We start from the raw sequence: 13995 nt of genomic DNA, 5'->3' as shown, positions 1-13995 counted from the left end.
ATATGATACCATGAGACCTATTTTTCATTCCTGGGCAAAGGCAGTATCTACAGCTTATTGATAATAATAATATTTTCTGTTGCAACTAATTGGTTAATGTTTCTTAATCTTTTGCGCTCTCTACTACTTTACTAAAAAGCATGAATTTAAAATATATTGAATCATAGTCAACAAACTTTAGCAATTATCGCAATGTTTTGTTTTGTGAAAATATATTCACATGTATGTCAATTACGTACAGATGGCGTTTAATCGCCAGAAGTTGTTCATATTTTCAATGGCGTCAACGGGGAAAATACGGAGTGTTATGCGTCGGCACAAATGGGCATTTTCATTTGCTCAGAGGTTCTATTTTAATTATATTATTTATAATTTTGTATTAGATTAATTAGCAAATAACTATAATTACATGAGTTTTGTGTTATTATAAGTGGGAAGTAGGAAATGTTACTGCATAACTATAGCTTATAAGAACGTTATAATTGTAAATAAAATAATATATAAAAATATATTATGAATTGATTGGTATTAGACAAACTGAAAGTGAAATAGCATGGTATTGATACTATTACTAGTGATAGTCTTTAATGGTCGTTAGCACTTGATCAGTTAATGGTTTATTATTTTTTTAACTACTAAATTTCTTAAGGCACAATATTAGCAGTTAGTTTTTCAATTAAAACGTTATGCAAAAGATTAAAAGTAATATAAATGATCTTTATGAAATATGGTATTTACTAATAATTTGTATATTGTTATTTCAGTTTATAAGTTATACAGTATATCTTCAATAAAACACGTTTTTCTAAATAAGCAGTATTTCATGCAAGGAAAATATACTTTTTTTTTTATGTATTCAGACTTAAAATACAAAGGTGTAGGCCAAGGCTCCTAAACCTTATATTAAAAGTTGTAGTATAAAATTTAGGTTGTGATGTAAGTGATGGTGGAATGAAATAGTTAAAATTTAATATTCAACAATTTTGTTGACTGTGTGTAAAAATGTATTGTACAATAACAGAGTTCCAGCAAGTTACATTTATAAAGTGTTAATTGCATGTAGTATGTGTGTGAATGGAAATTGGAATACAATGTGAAATTAGTGATTATTATAGGAAAAGAAGTAAATAATACATCACTGAGTGAGTGTGATATTTCAACATATTAAGAATATTCAAATAAAAAGCCTATTTAATTGTGAAATAAATATTCAAATGCACATGATGTGTTGAGAATGACACTGAGAGAGGGTCTGACTCATTAAAATTTCAAGAAATTGTTAGACCATGAAGTAGGTACACTATAGTGTAATTGTTAGACCATGAGGTAAGTACACCATAGTGTAATTGTTGTTATACTATGGTGTACCTACTTCATGGTCTAACAATTAGATTGTGATATAACTATCTCATGGTCAAACAATTGTTGTGATGTACTTACCTCATGGTCTAACAATTACACCATAGTGTACCTACTTCATGGTCTAACAATTACACTATGGTGTACTTACCTCATAGTCAAACAATTGTTGTGATGTACTTACCTCATGGTCTAACAATTACACTATGGTGTACTTACCTCATGGTCTAACAATTACACTATGGTGTACTTACCTCATGGTCTAACAATTACACTATGATGTACCTACCTCATGGTCTAACAATTACACTATAGTGTACCTACTTCATGGTCTAACAATTACACTATGGTGTACTTACCTCATGGTCTAACAATTACACTATAATGTACTTACCTCATGGTCTAACAATTACACTGTAGCGTACCTACTTCATGGTCTAACAATTACACTATAGTGTACTTACCTCATGGTCTTGTTAGACCATGAAGTAGGTATACAATAGGTTTATGTTTTGTAAAGGTTGTTTTACAAAAAAACAGTTTTCCTATACAATCAATTGATAGTGTTATTAAGAATTATTTAAAAGGTTTGTACATTCCTAAAACTATTAAACAATTTGAAAATAAAGAAATAGTTTATTGTATTTTACTATTTACTGGTAACCATTCACTAGAATTAAAGAAAAAGATTAAATTCATTTTGAATAATAACATTTACCCTCACATTAAGTTTAAAATTGTTTTTAAACCATTGTTTCATTTAAGTAATTATTTTAAATATAAAGTCAGGATCCCAATTATGCATTGCTCTTACGAGACTATGTGGACTGTACAATATGTTGTTTGAGCTCACGTATTAAAGAGCATGTGCAGAATACTGTATATAATTAGTTGTCCATTCTTCGCTACTGCTTACAAGACTTCAACGTAAATGTTGTTTCTAAACACTTCAATATCTTGGGGAGCGCATGCAGTAGAAAGATGCTATGCACGAAGGAAAGTTTGTGGATTCACAAGATACATCCTGAATTAAACAATAGACTGTCTCAGTACTCAGTATTGAATCCACTAGTAAACAACCGCATGGTTAAATTCTCTTACCATTTCTTTGAAAAACTTTCCCTTTAAGATATTTTTTTACTCTGAGTTTTTTAAGTATCTTCTGTTATTTTCCATTTGATCTTAAGATTATCTTAATTTCAGCCTCAATTTAACCATTTGGATGCCATAATTGGATTTATCCAACTTGAAATTTATAGCCATTTGCTGCGATAAGCAGATTTACCCCATGATGTCACAAAACTTTTCCTCATAGTGCAACATATGATATACTCACATGTCCTCGAATTTCCTGCCTTAGTACCACCCGTGCATATGTCACTGAGCAAAAGTACAACTAGTGGATTTTAATATTGAAAAAGTACTAAAAATGGTTAATTTCTACACTTCATTTGTTAGTGGATAATAGACTCTTTTTCGTGAACCCACCCAAAATATAATTATGCACTCAAAGGGTTAAATTATACTTGTTTTTAAGTTAAACGTTACATTTTTTCTGAATATCTGTTAAAAGTTACTTCCTACCATTTTGTGAAGTGTGTTTTCTGCATCCTTTCAGGCTTATTTCTGCCATAGACTTTAGTGGCAAATAAAGGTGAATGTACCTTAGCATCCGCCATCCTGTTTTTTTTTTGGCAACTTGATATTGTAGCTATTTTGCCTACAATGTTCACATTTGTGAGTAATACATTATAGAAAGTTAAATGTTGCATATAACCAATTTGAAGAACATCTTAATTTGATATTACAGAAGGACTCTAGAGTTCATATTCTGCAGATAAAACCTGGTGTTTTGTATGTGTTCAAATAATAGGCTGATTTAGGAAGGACATTGACAATCTGGTTATGATACTCTGTGCTCTGAATGAGACTGTGGGTGAAATTCAACCCAGCATCTCTGTACAGTCCAAACCTGTAAGAAATATTATGAGGACTTGCATGGATCATTTTTCAAATTTTGAGTATCTTTAACATAGATTGTGTATCTGTATTCACATTTTTGTTAATATTTTTATGAATATTATTTCCTTTATACTTTTCTGTACACTAATGTGTTTTTTTTTTATTCTGCTGAATAAGCTTGATCAGTGCTGGGTGCCCATGTACTATTCCTCATAGCTACTTGTAACATAATAAAATTATAAGGAAATGAAAGTTTCTAATAATAATGTAATGTGTTTAACCTGTATGCTACCTCTTCTGTGCATAAAACATTTAAGGGAAAAGTGTGATATTTTTCTCTTATCAAGAAAGGAACAAAAAATATATTTTTATTGGGATTTTTTCATGCAGAGCAAAGTCCGACAGACCAGTAGATTTGGCTTCACCTCCAGGGTACAGTTCTTCTCTTGGTCAAGTTCATGTAGAAGCTAGCAAAGAAACTGATGCTAGTCTCATTGTAAAGGTACCTGTAGGAATTGAATAATACCACAATGTTTTAAGGAATAATACTATTTTGTTCTGTGGTGTGAGCATTTTACTATTTTTACTTATTTTTTGAAAATTATTTGTATTTTTTTTTGATATGCCTTGTATTTCAATCTTAAAATTACTCTTACCTCATAGTTTGGCTAGTATTTTAAAAACAAAAACAGCAGTCAGAAATGAACTGAAAATTGTGGTGATGACATCTTTGTTAGTTATTCTAGGGCCCAGCATGGCCAGGTGGTTAGGGTGCTTGACTCACAATCTGCGGGTCATGGGTTTGAATCCCCTGCCACACCAGACATACTCGCCCTTTCAGCTTTGGGGGCGTTATAATGTGACGATTAATCCCACTATTTGTTGGTAAAAGAGTAGCCCAAGAGTTGGAGGTGGGTGGTGATGACTAGTTGCCTTCCCCTCCAGTTTTACACTGCTAAATTAGGGACGGCTAGTGCACATAGCCCTCGTGTAGCTTTGTGCGAAATTCATAACAAACAAACAGTTATTTTAGAATGAAAAGGAATAATAAATTGTTGGATTGGAGTATTGCAAGTGTATATTTTAAAATGTTGAAAATTTTCATTATAATTTCCAAACATAGCTGACCGTAACTATTATCATTATGTTTTTTGTATTTTCTGATGATTGTCTATGATAAATGCAAGTTTATTGTAATATTTCACTGTAGTTTGACCTTACTCTGGAGGGAAAAATATGGGTGTGTAAATTAAGAAAATTAATTTCCAAAAACCAAATTATTTCACTAAATTTCATAAATATATTTAACAAACATTTCTATAATGTAATTTTTCAAATAAGGCATGTAAGTTGTGTATTAAGTAAACATTGCATGTTCCTTCAGTCGCTATTGTTATATGATTATACATGTTTCTTCAGTCACTATAGTTATATAATTATACATGTTCCTTCAGTCACTATTGTTATATAATTATACATGTTCCTTCAGTCACTATTGTTATATAATTATACATGTTCCTTCAGTCACTAGTGTTATATAATTATACATGTTGCTATAGTGACTGAAAGAACATGTATAATTATATAACAATAGTGACTGAAGGAACATGTATAATCATAACAATAGTGACTGCAGGAACATGTATAATTATATAACAATAGTGACTGCAGGAACATGTATAATTATATAACAATAGTGACAGAAGGAACATGTATAATTATATAACACTAGTGACTGAAGGAACATGTATAATTATATAACACTAGTGACTGCAGGAACATGTATAATTATATAACTATAGTGACTGAAGGAACATGTATAATTATATAACACTAGTGACTGAAGGAACATGTATAATTATATAACAATAGTGACAGAAGGAATATGTATAATTATATAACACTAGTGACTGAAGTTATATAATTATACATGTTCCTTCAGTCACTATTGTTATATAATTATGCATGTTCCTTCAGTCACTATTGTTATATAATTATACATGTTCCTTCAGTCACTATAGTTATATGCTTAGACATGTTCTTTCACTCACTGTTTATGCCTACATTGATTTTGTTTTTATTTAACTATATTTGTTATTAAAAGAAAAAAGTATTTCATACACGTGATTATAAAATGTTATTGTTATGTTGAATTTTGTTCTGAACTACCAATAAGAAGCTATGTTTGATAACTATTGAACTTCTTCAGTCACTGCTACTAGTGTAAGTCAGAATAATTTTCCCTGTCACTAATGGCTAAGAAAGATGAATGCTGTAGTTATGTTATATAGATATAGTCATGTTACAAATACAAAAATCTGCATATCTATAAATTCTGAAGTCCTCAAAGAAAATGCATGTCACTGTACAATCCTTTTAAAGTGCTTTAATCTAACAATTTTCAGTCATACATGGGCACTATATCAAAATAGTGAATTTTAATAAATATTTATTTTATCTAAACTGTATAATATTTTTATATTTTTACTCTGTTGTACTTTAATCAGGGCAAGTAATGATACATGAATATTAGTTACATTTCCTAATAATATATTTTTAACTTAACCAAATGAAGGCACAGTATCTTTCATTACATAATCTTAGTTTATAAATATATTTGTGATGACACAGCTTGTACCACAAGCTGGGTATTCAAAACAGATTTAATCATCAGTTGGGAGTTTTTAACTGATCAAATATTAATATGTTATTGCTAAGTTCAGAGGTTATTAACTTATTCAAATTTCAACATGTCTTGAATGAAAATATACTCAAAAGTAATAAGTAGTTATATTTTGTGAAATACCTCTCAAAATATATTCAGAGGAGCAATAAGTCTAATTAATTTTAAGTGGATTATCAGTTAACATATTTTATAATACAATCCTTGTTTCATCACAGTGATAATTCAATATATTCAAAAGATCTATTTTGGGATGTGTAGTTGTCTTAGTTTAACAGAATTTTAAGTATCTATGTTTAATGACTAGTATTAATTGATGAGTAAAATATATATGTTGTTACAGTATAATCTTGTTAGTACAACAGAAGTTGATGCTATTTATGTTATATTTCAATTAGTGAAAGATAATGTTATTGAAATGGTAATTTTGTGAATTATCTTTGAATTATAATGTAAGCTTTATTAAGAGTTGTCAACTGATTACTGTGATAAAACTTATAAGTGGTCAAACATAAGAATGAGCAAGATGACAGAAGACTATGTGTCCACTGAGGTCACTCATCCACCTATCAAAACAAACAGAGTAATCACTTAGTTTACAGAGAGTTCTTTGCACCCTCAAGCTTGGGTTTAGATCAGTGGATGCGGTTTTGGTCACTTTATTAGAGGAAGGATATCAACGTTCCCCCCAAAACAAAAATTACAGAGACACTAATAGAATGACATATGGTTCTAGAAAATTATTTAATATACTCTGTAAAATACAGAATAGTATCATTCATTTATTTCAAATTCTTATTATATGTGGAAAATTTATAAGTTTGGAAACCCATGGTACCTGTGAGCTTTTGAAGTAGTTTTACACATATTTTCAAGTGTATTGTTATCTACATTATTGAAACTTCGTTGGGAGAGTAATGGACAAGGTTGCATTAAGCTATGTTTGGTTCTTAAAGTTTTGCTAAATTGAACTCCAAGTTTCATTAGCTCTGTTACCACAGCTTTACATACATACAAGAGTTTCAAAGACTTACCAATTAACACACCTTAATCATTCTTTGTTTCCATATCACAAATTCTAGTAATTTCTTTCTGAATTTCCTCCCTTTCAGCACTTCATTTAACATATCTTAATATTAAAATTAATTTCAGCCCGCTTATGAAAGTTATTCAGAACCTTCAAAACTAAAGAAATCTTCTTCACTCTCCCAGGAACATCATCCTATCTAGTTTGGAAATATCACTGATTAGGTAGTTCTTCAAGTTGTATGAATAACAAAAACCAACTAAAGAACAAAAAAAAAAACAGGCTGCTGAGGGAGAGGGAACCCTGTTAATAACATTATTACAATACAAAAATATTCATTCATCATAACTGCTTTCTTCCACCAAATTAACCAATTTTCTAGCTTCGTTTTAAAATGTTCTCTAATTTCTTAAAAATTATTACGTACCAATGTTTTCTGTGGTACCTAATCATGGACTTTCTGAAAGTCAAGATACACATTCTGTTACCAAGAAAAAGCAAAAAACACCATCTAAAAAATTAATAAAGTAGAAAAATCCATTTCTTTAAACACTAAATAGTATATCAAATGCATTCTTTCAAAATGTATAATGACCACATTATAGACGTGCATTACTTTGCACAAATTTTTAAAACAATTTTTTTTACTATAATACTATAAAAGTATTGAGTTATGTGTAATTATTTATTATAATGAAATATAAGACTTTCATCATTTATTTGAGTCGAAAACAATGGAACCAAAACACATTTTAAAGTTTTAAACAAATAGAATGATGGGACTCTTTTTCTTTTGTATAAACTATCTTAGCTTTGTATAAACTGTTATTAGTATTCCCGACACCCATTTGCAAGTAATTCTCATTTTAAACATATAATACTTAATTTGATTTAAAAGTCATGTATGCAAAAGTAAAGGTAGGTATCTTATAATTTCTAAAGTAAAAGTGATAATTCAGTATTGTTTCCAATTTGCATTCAAATTGTAGGCCTGCAAGTTAGAGTAATATTTTCTCATAAGAAACATTTCATAGGAGAAAGATAAGAATTATTAACAATTATCAATAAAACAAAATTGCACCATAAGAATAATTGATAAAGAAGTACAAAATTTATCATTAAGTAAAAAAAAAAAGTAAGCAAAGGTCTTATTATATTTTTCAGTTTTTTTTGGCTTGCAGTAGACTATTCAATAAAATGTGTTCTATATTTATCTGCACGACAGTAGTTGGTTATAAAGGGGTTTAATTCTGACCATCTATCCATGTTTTAAGGTTTGGTGTTGTCTACTTTTAATGTATGATTATTTTCCATTTTTAGCTATGTTTATGTTCATTTCCATTTGGTTCATCATCTGTTTTATAAACAAACTTCATTATATAGCAAATTCTAAATATGCCAGTTAAATGATTGTCTATGCTAGAGGTATATGGGAGGCCATTTTTCTTAATAGAATCTAGGAGGAGGTTACAACTATCATTTCAAGTTTGGTAAAGGAAAAATACAAAGTTTATTTGTTGAAATAGCTTTTTAAACTTTTGTTTTTCTCTTCAAGTTTTTAGATAACAGATCTTCTGTTTCTAATATATATAGAAATCCTGGGATATTGCTCTGGCACCCTTGAAACAAGTGCCTATGAACCTCTTCATAATGTACATGGCTGGAAATTCAATCTCCATATTTCCCATCATGATGGTGGGGATGTTATTTCTTCGGCCCGTGAAGGCTTTACTTACAGTCCAATCTAGTGAGTTCGTTGTCCTAACAATTTCATTACAAGCACAGTGTCTCTTTGTCTATAAATCGATTTCTAATTTCAATAATATTGTTCCTTTCAAACTTTATTTCATAATTTCTTTGGTTATGTTGTACTTGTTCTAATTATTTTTACCAAAAGCAGTAAAAAAACTGTCATTGCTAATCAATGGAGAGACAAGTTTTCTTAAAATTATAAAAGCAAAAGCATATCAATAAGTGGAAACAGTTTATTTAATACTGAGTAATGCTGTGTCATTAACAAATAAACTTTAAAAAAATTTGGTGCTCAAAACATCTAATTTTAGAAAACACAAAAAAAGCAACTAAAGAAAATGACAAAAACTTTCAAGGAAACTGGTATCTGTGGGAAAGGAAAATCCTAATTTAGAGTAAAAATGTGTTTCTTTGAAAGCTAGAATCATTTGTTTCCATATACTTTTTCCCTTTAATGTATTAGGTTACATTATTTTTGAATACCCCAATCATTTTTTGTATGTTTAATTTTCTTTGTCCTCAACAAAGTGCTTCTCTGAAATTTATACAGAAACTGTTTCCACTCAGGTAAGTTTTTTATTTACATAATTTTTGTTCCATTTATGAAATTTGGCACTTGTGACCTTTTTCGTATTTATCCATAAGTGTTTTGATAGAAAGGAAAGAAGAGTCCATAGTTAAAAAAACTGAGTAACTCTGGTGTGATACTGATTAATTGTTATAGAAAGTGTATGTGTAGCTGATAATCATTTATGGGCCTTTTTTTTATTTCAAAAAGATAGGGTATGCGTAATGTAAGTAGATAAATAGAATGGTAAGTTAATTTTTGTTTGAATTATGAAAATATTCTTGTTTTTCTATATTACACTAATACATATTTAAATCGGTGCAAAATCACATTATTTTGTTTAAACTTAACAAGTATTGTCATGTCTACAATGATCGGATATCATTAAATGGTGTTAAATTCCATAAGTTTATGTTTAAGTGAACATTTCATTAATATAATTTGTAAGAACTGTTATTTAGAGGACTTTAATTCATCTTGGAAGATTTAACTAGCTTCATTCATGTGTTAGAGCTTGTTTGGAAAGTGTTTTGATAAGCTAGAGAAAATAGATCTGCATTAACTGATCAAATTGTCTTCCTCAAAATACTGTAAGTAGCTAAATGTATTCTATTAAACCTCCCCAAATTAATTTTATTCCCGTTTTCTCAAGTGCATCATAAAGTGGTTATTTTAACAGAAACTTGGGTATCTTGACACCCCTCTATGTGGTAAATTCCCTCAGTTTGAGATATGTGGAAACCCATTGCTGAGTTTGGATTTGAACATTATAGATATATGACCTGTACTATTGTGATAAACTGTAATAATCTTGTATTTTTATTGTAGACCTTTTTATTTTTCAGCCTTTAAACTCATAGAAGGGAGCCAGGCTCTCTTTCAGAAAGTTGTGTATTTATTTGGAAATCTAGTGTGTTTGGCAGTAGCCTTGTACAAATGTTCATCAATGGGTTTGTTACCTACACATGCATCTGACTGGCTGGACTTTGTGGAGCCACAGCAGGTATGTATGGAACATTGACTCTTAGTTTATTTGTGTAGAGAATATAAATTGTGATATTTTGAGGTTTCAACTTGAATTACTAGAACATTAACAATAAGATGCTCTTGTTTCTATACAAAAATATTATCAAGAAAGATTGAGAACACTGTACATTAGGTTTATCTAGATAACTGCAAGTCTACTTGCTCCTTAAGTTACTCAAGTAGGATCTTCTTTAATACTATGTTTTGGTGGCAAAGGTTGGACAAGGTGTTCTTTACACTTCTAAACATGTGATGTTTATTTGTTTGGTTAAAGTAGTAATAAAATAAGTGTTTCGTTACATTCCTACTACTTTGCAAATCAGAGTGGAATATGTTGGTTTTTGCTTGTCTGTCATGATCTTGTAGATGGGCTCTTTCAAGATTGGATTAATGAATTTGACCTAACTTACAAAACGAGTACTACATACAAAGTTGTAGGCATGGTTAATTTTTGAAGGTCATAGGTTAAAGGTAGGTAATAGTCAAAAGGTCATTGGTTTTTGAAAATCATCCCTAACCTTATGGACATCATATTTCAACTCAAGATGAACAGGTATTGACCAAACTTGTACAATTGGTACTACATACAAAGTTACAGATTTGATTAACTTTTGAAATTCATGAGTCAAAAGTCAATGTCACTCAAATAGGGCAGACATAAACATACAGTACAACATTACTGGAGGCATAGGTGTTTCATAAACACAGCGTAAACTTGTCATTTATGTAAGGTAGACTTAATGATGAAAACTAAATGTGCATACTGTGTATAAAAATCGTGGTACAGAAATTCCTTATTCATCCAAAAAGTAAATTATTTTTTTTCAATGCCACACATTTATTTGATATTTGGGCAAGAGATATATAAAAGTAGCTATTTGACATTTAAAAATATTTCAGTCTTGATTTACTGACGTATGGAAATTTTATTTCTTATGGACCAACGTAAATTTTTCATAGATTAATCAAACATACAATAACACTTGTGGTTTCACAATAGAGTGAAATTCAAAATATATTTCATTTTTTTTTCTTTGCTTGTTAGGTAATACTTTGTGTTACTCCATAAGTTGATACATTGATTAATTTGCTTATGGAATTGTGTTAGCTCTTGTTTATTTCTTTTTAAAACTTAATGTTCTGTTTTGTGATGATAGTAGTATTAAAGAGATGCCTCAGTTTATTTTGTCAAATATTTAAAATATCTGCTTTTTCATAATTTCTTTTGATATGGCAGTGGTGTAGATACAAATTTTCTTTATTTAAAATTATAATTTGATTGTTTTTTCCAATAAATTGAATCACAAATGCCAGTGATTAAAATGTAAATATTTACAATACATTGTTACCTGTATGTTTTTTTTTTTGTATATTATATATATGCAGAAAAAAGTAACCAGAATGCATCGTTTCAGGTTTAACTTTTTGTATATTATATATATGCAGAAAAAAGTAACCAGAATGCATCGTTTCAGGTTTAACTTTTTGTATATTATATATATGCAGAAAAAAGTAACCAGAATGCATCGTTTCAGATTTAACTTTTTGTATATTATATATATGCAGAAAGAAGTAACCAGAATGCATCGTTTTTCAGGTTTAACTTTCAAAACTTTCAGATTTATATCTTGTGTATTTCGTGGGTTCATCCCAAATGTCTTATTTCTGTAATGTCAACACTTGTGACTAGTAGTCAAATAAATGAAGTAGGAAGTAATTTGTTCAGAAAACTATACAGGTGTGGGAACCTATTAATTCATTATCACTGGCATGCTCTACTGGCAGAATATGATACAGTCAGCTTTTTTTTTTATTTCCAAGTAAATGAAACTACATTATGCTTCTCATATGATTAATCAGTAAACTAGAACTTTATCCAAAAGTATTTTGCATAAATGTATGAGAATACTGAATGTTTATGTTATTTCAAGGATGAACCTGTTGGTAAATAAAAGTTTTGAGACATTGTACTTGTTTGGATGTAGAGCTGGAAATAAGTTATTCATGTAAACAATGATCTAACTGATAACCTTCTCCCTACCAAGACATTGTACTTGTTTGGTCGTAGAGCTGGAAATAAGTTATTCATGTAAACAATGATTTAAATGATAACCTTCTCCCTACCAAAACAATGCACTTACTCAGGAATGATTCTGCTAAATTCTGTCCTTAATAATGATGGAAGGACAAATTGAGATGTACAACATTTGAGACAGTAGTTTGGCTGCCTGACATGGGTTTGAATCTCACCTGGTCACGGTAAAATTCTTACTTGTCCAGATGGAATAATTTGTAGAGAAAAGAATAATCAATGAAAAACTAATTTTTGTTTGAATTGGTATTTAAAAATACATAATTCAGAATGTTTCATAACAGTGATTTAAAACATTAAATTATATGCTGTAGTTTACAATGTTTTTCACTAATTTCTGTTTTTCTGTATTTTAGAGAATGGAATTTTCTGGTGGTGGATTCATCAGAATATGATTTTTATCTTTATAGAATAAAGACTGAATGTAATATTAAATTCTTTTTATGTTCTGTTATTCATAGTTGTACAAATAAAAGATATTATATTATAATAATTTTAATAAAGTTGGTATAAGTACTTGGTTTTGTTGTGTTTTTTAAAAACACTGTACTACATTGTAATCACATCAATTATGAACCATAATTCAATATTTTTCACATTCATAATCAATAAAAATTATTACAATAACATTCCATAATTAAACACAATCTCAATTCTCTTTCCACAAATAACTGTTAAATAAAATTCACAGTGAATATGCTTTCTTATGGAATACTCAGCAGATCAATACTTTTCCTAGTTAGTGAAGCATGGAATATTGTGGTTTTTGTTTTCATTTCTAAAAATTACATTGTGTGATTTTCTTTAAAGATTTGTCAAAATCATTCACTTTCCAGTGGTTTTTTAAGGAGATTTTCAAAATATTCTTCTTGTAGAACTGAACTGAATAGTTTAGCTTACTTGCCAAAATCTAACCAATTATTGTTTTATTTCATTAATAATTTTCTCTACCAGATTACTTTTCGGAAGGGTCATTATAATATAAATACTGGTTGAACTAGCTTACCTCAGTGTTAAATGGTTATAGTGCCTTGCAAAGTTTCCACATTTTATTGCTGTTTGAGCTTGCAATCATGAAACTTTCAAATGATACTTTATATTTAGAATCTACACAATTTACTCCAAACTGAGAAAGCTAAAAAAATTCTGATATTGAAAGAAAGTACATATGAAAAGCTTAAGAATAACCCAATAAACAAATATCATAAAAACGTAAAACTAGTGTTAAGAATAGCCTAATTTTAACTCCTGAAGAGAAGAAATGTTTAGTACCAAATAGATTTATTGCACAAGATTTTACGTATTACCAAAAATACATAAAAACAATAACAGTTTTAGGCCCACAGTATCAAATTTAGGTTCATCATCTTATGAAATAGCAAAATTTATAACACGTAAGTATTCTTTTTTTGAGAAATAAGAACAAATATACAGTCAAAAATTCTATAGAATTTGTAGAGAAAATTAAAAACCTAAAATTAGGAAAGGAAGACTTACTGGTATCATTTGATGTAATATTGTTGTTT

At 29.2% G+C, this 13995-nt stretch overlaps 1 protein-coding gene across 1 annotated transcript; it reads left to right on the top strand.

Annotated features, from left to right (window-relative positions):
• The first annotated feature begins 265 nt into the window (after positions 1 to 265).
• On the top strand, positions 266 to 12985 carry LOC106457745 (ER membrane protein complex subunit 4-like). The gene is made up of 5 exons (XM_013917191.1): positions 266 to 345; positions 3712 to 3823; positions 8625 to 8778; positions 10197 to 10354; positions 12826 to 12985. Exons 1-5 carry the CDS (start codon positions 278 to 280, stop codon positions 12862 to 12864), a joined length of 531 nt encoding a protein of 176 aa, XP_013772645.1. The 5' UTR covers positions 266 to 277; the 3' UTR covers positions 12865 to 12985.
• The last annotated feature ends 1010 nt before the right edge of the window (positions 12986 to 13995 follow it).

This window comes from Limulus polyphemus, unplaced genomic scaffold, assembly GCF_000517525.1.
Source record: "Limulus polyphemus unplaced genomic scaffold, Limulus_polyphemus-2.1.2 Scaffold368, whole genome shotgun sequence".
NCBI classification, from domain to species: Eukaryota; Metazoa; Arthropoda; class Merostomata; order Xiphosura; family Limulidae; genus Limulus; species Limulus polyphemus.
This window is presented reverse-complemented; position numbering and strand designations above follow the sequence as displayed.

Excerpts from the sequence above, each read along its gene's own strand:
- LOC106457745 (XM_013917191.1), top strand. The coding sequence starts at position 278 with ATGGCGTCAACGGGGAAAATACGGAGTGTTATGCGTCGGCACAAATGG. Across the intron at positions 3,824-8,624 it reads ATGCTAGTCTCATTGTAAAG|AAATCCTGGGATATTGCTCT; the intron begins GTACCTGTAGGA and ends TAATATATATAG. Across the intron at positions 8,779-10,196 it reads TTTACTTACAGTCCAATCTA|CCTTTAAACTCATAGAAGGG; the intron begins GTGAGTTCGTTG and ends TTTATTTTTCAG.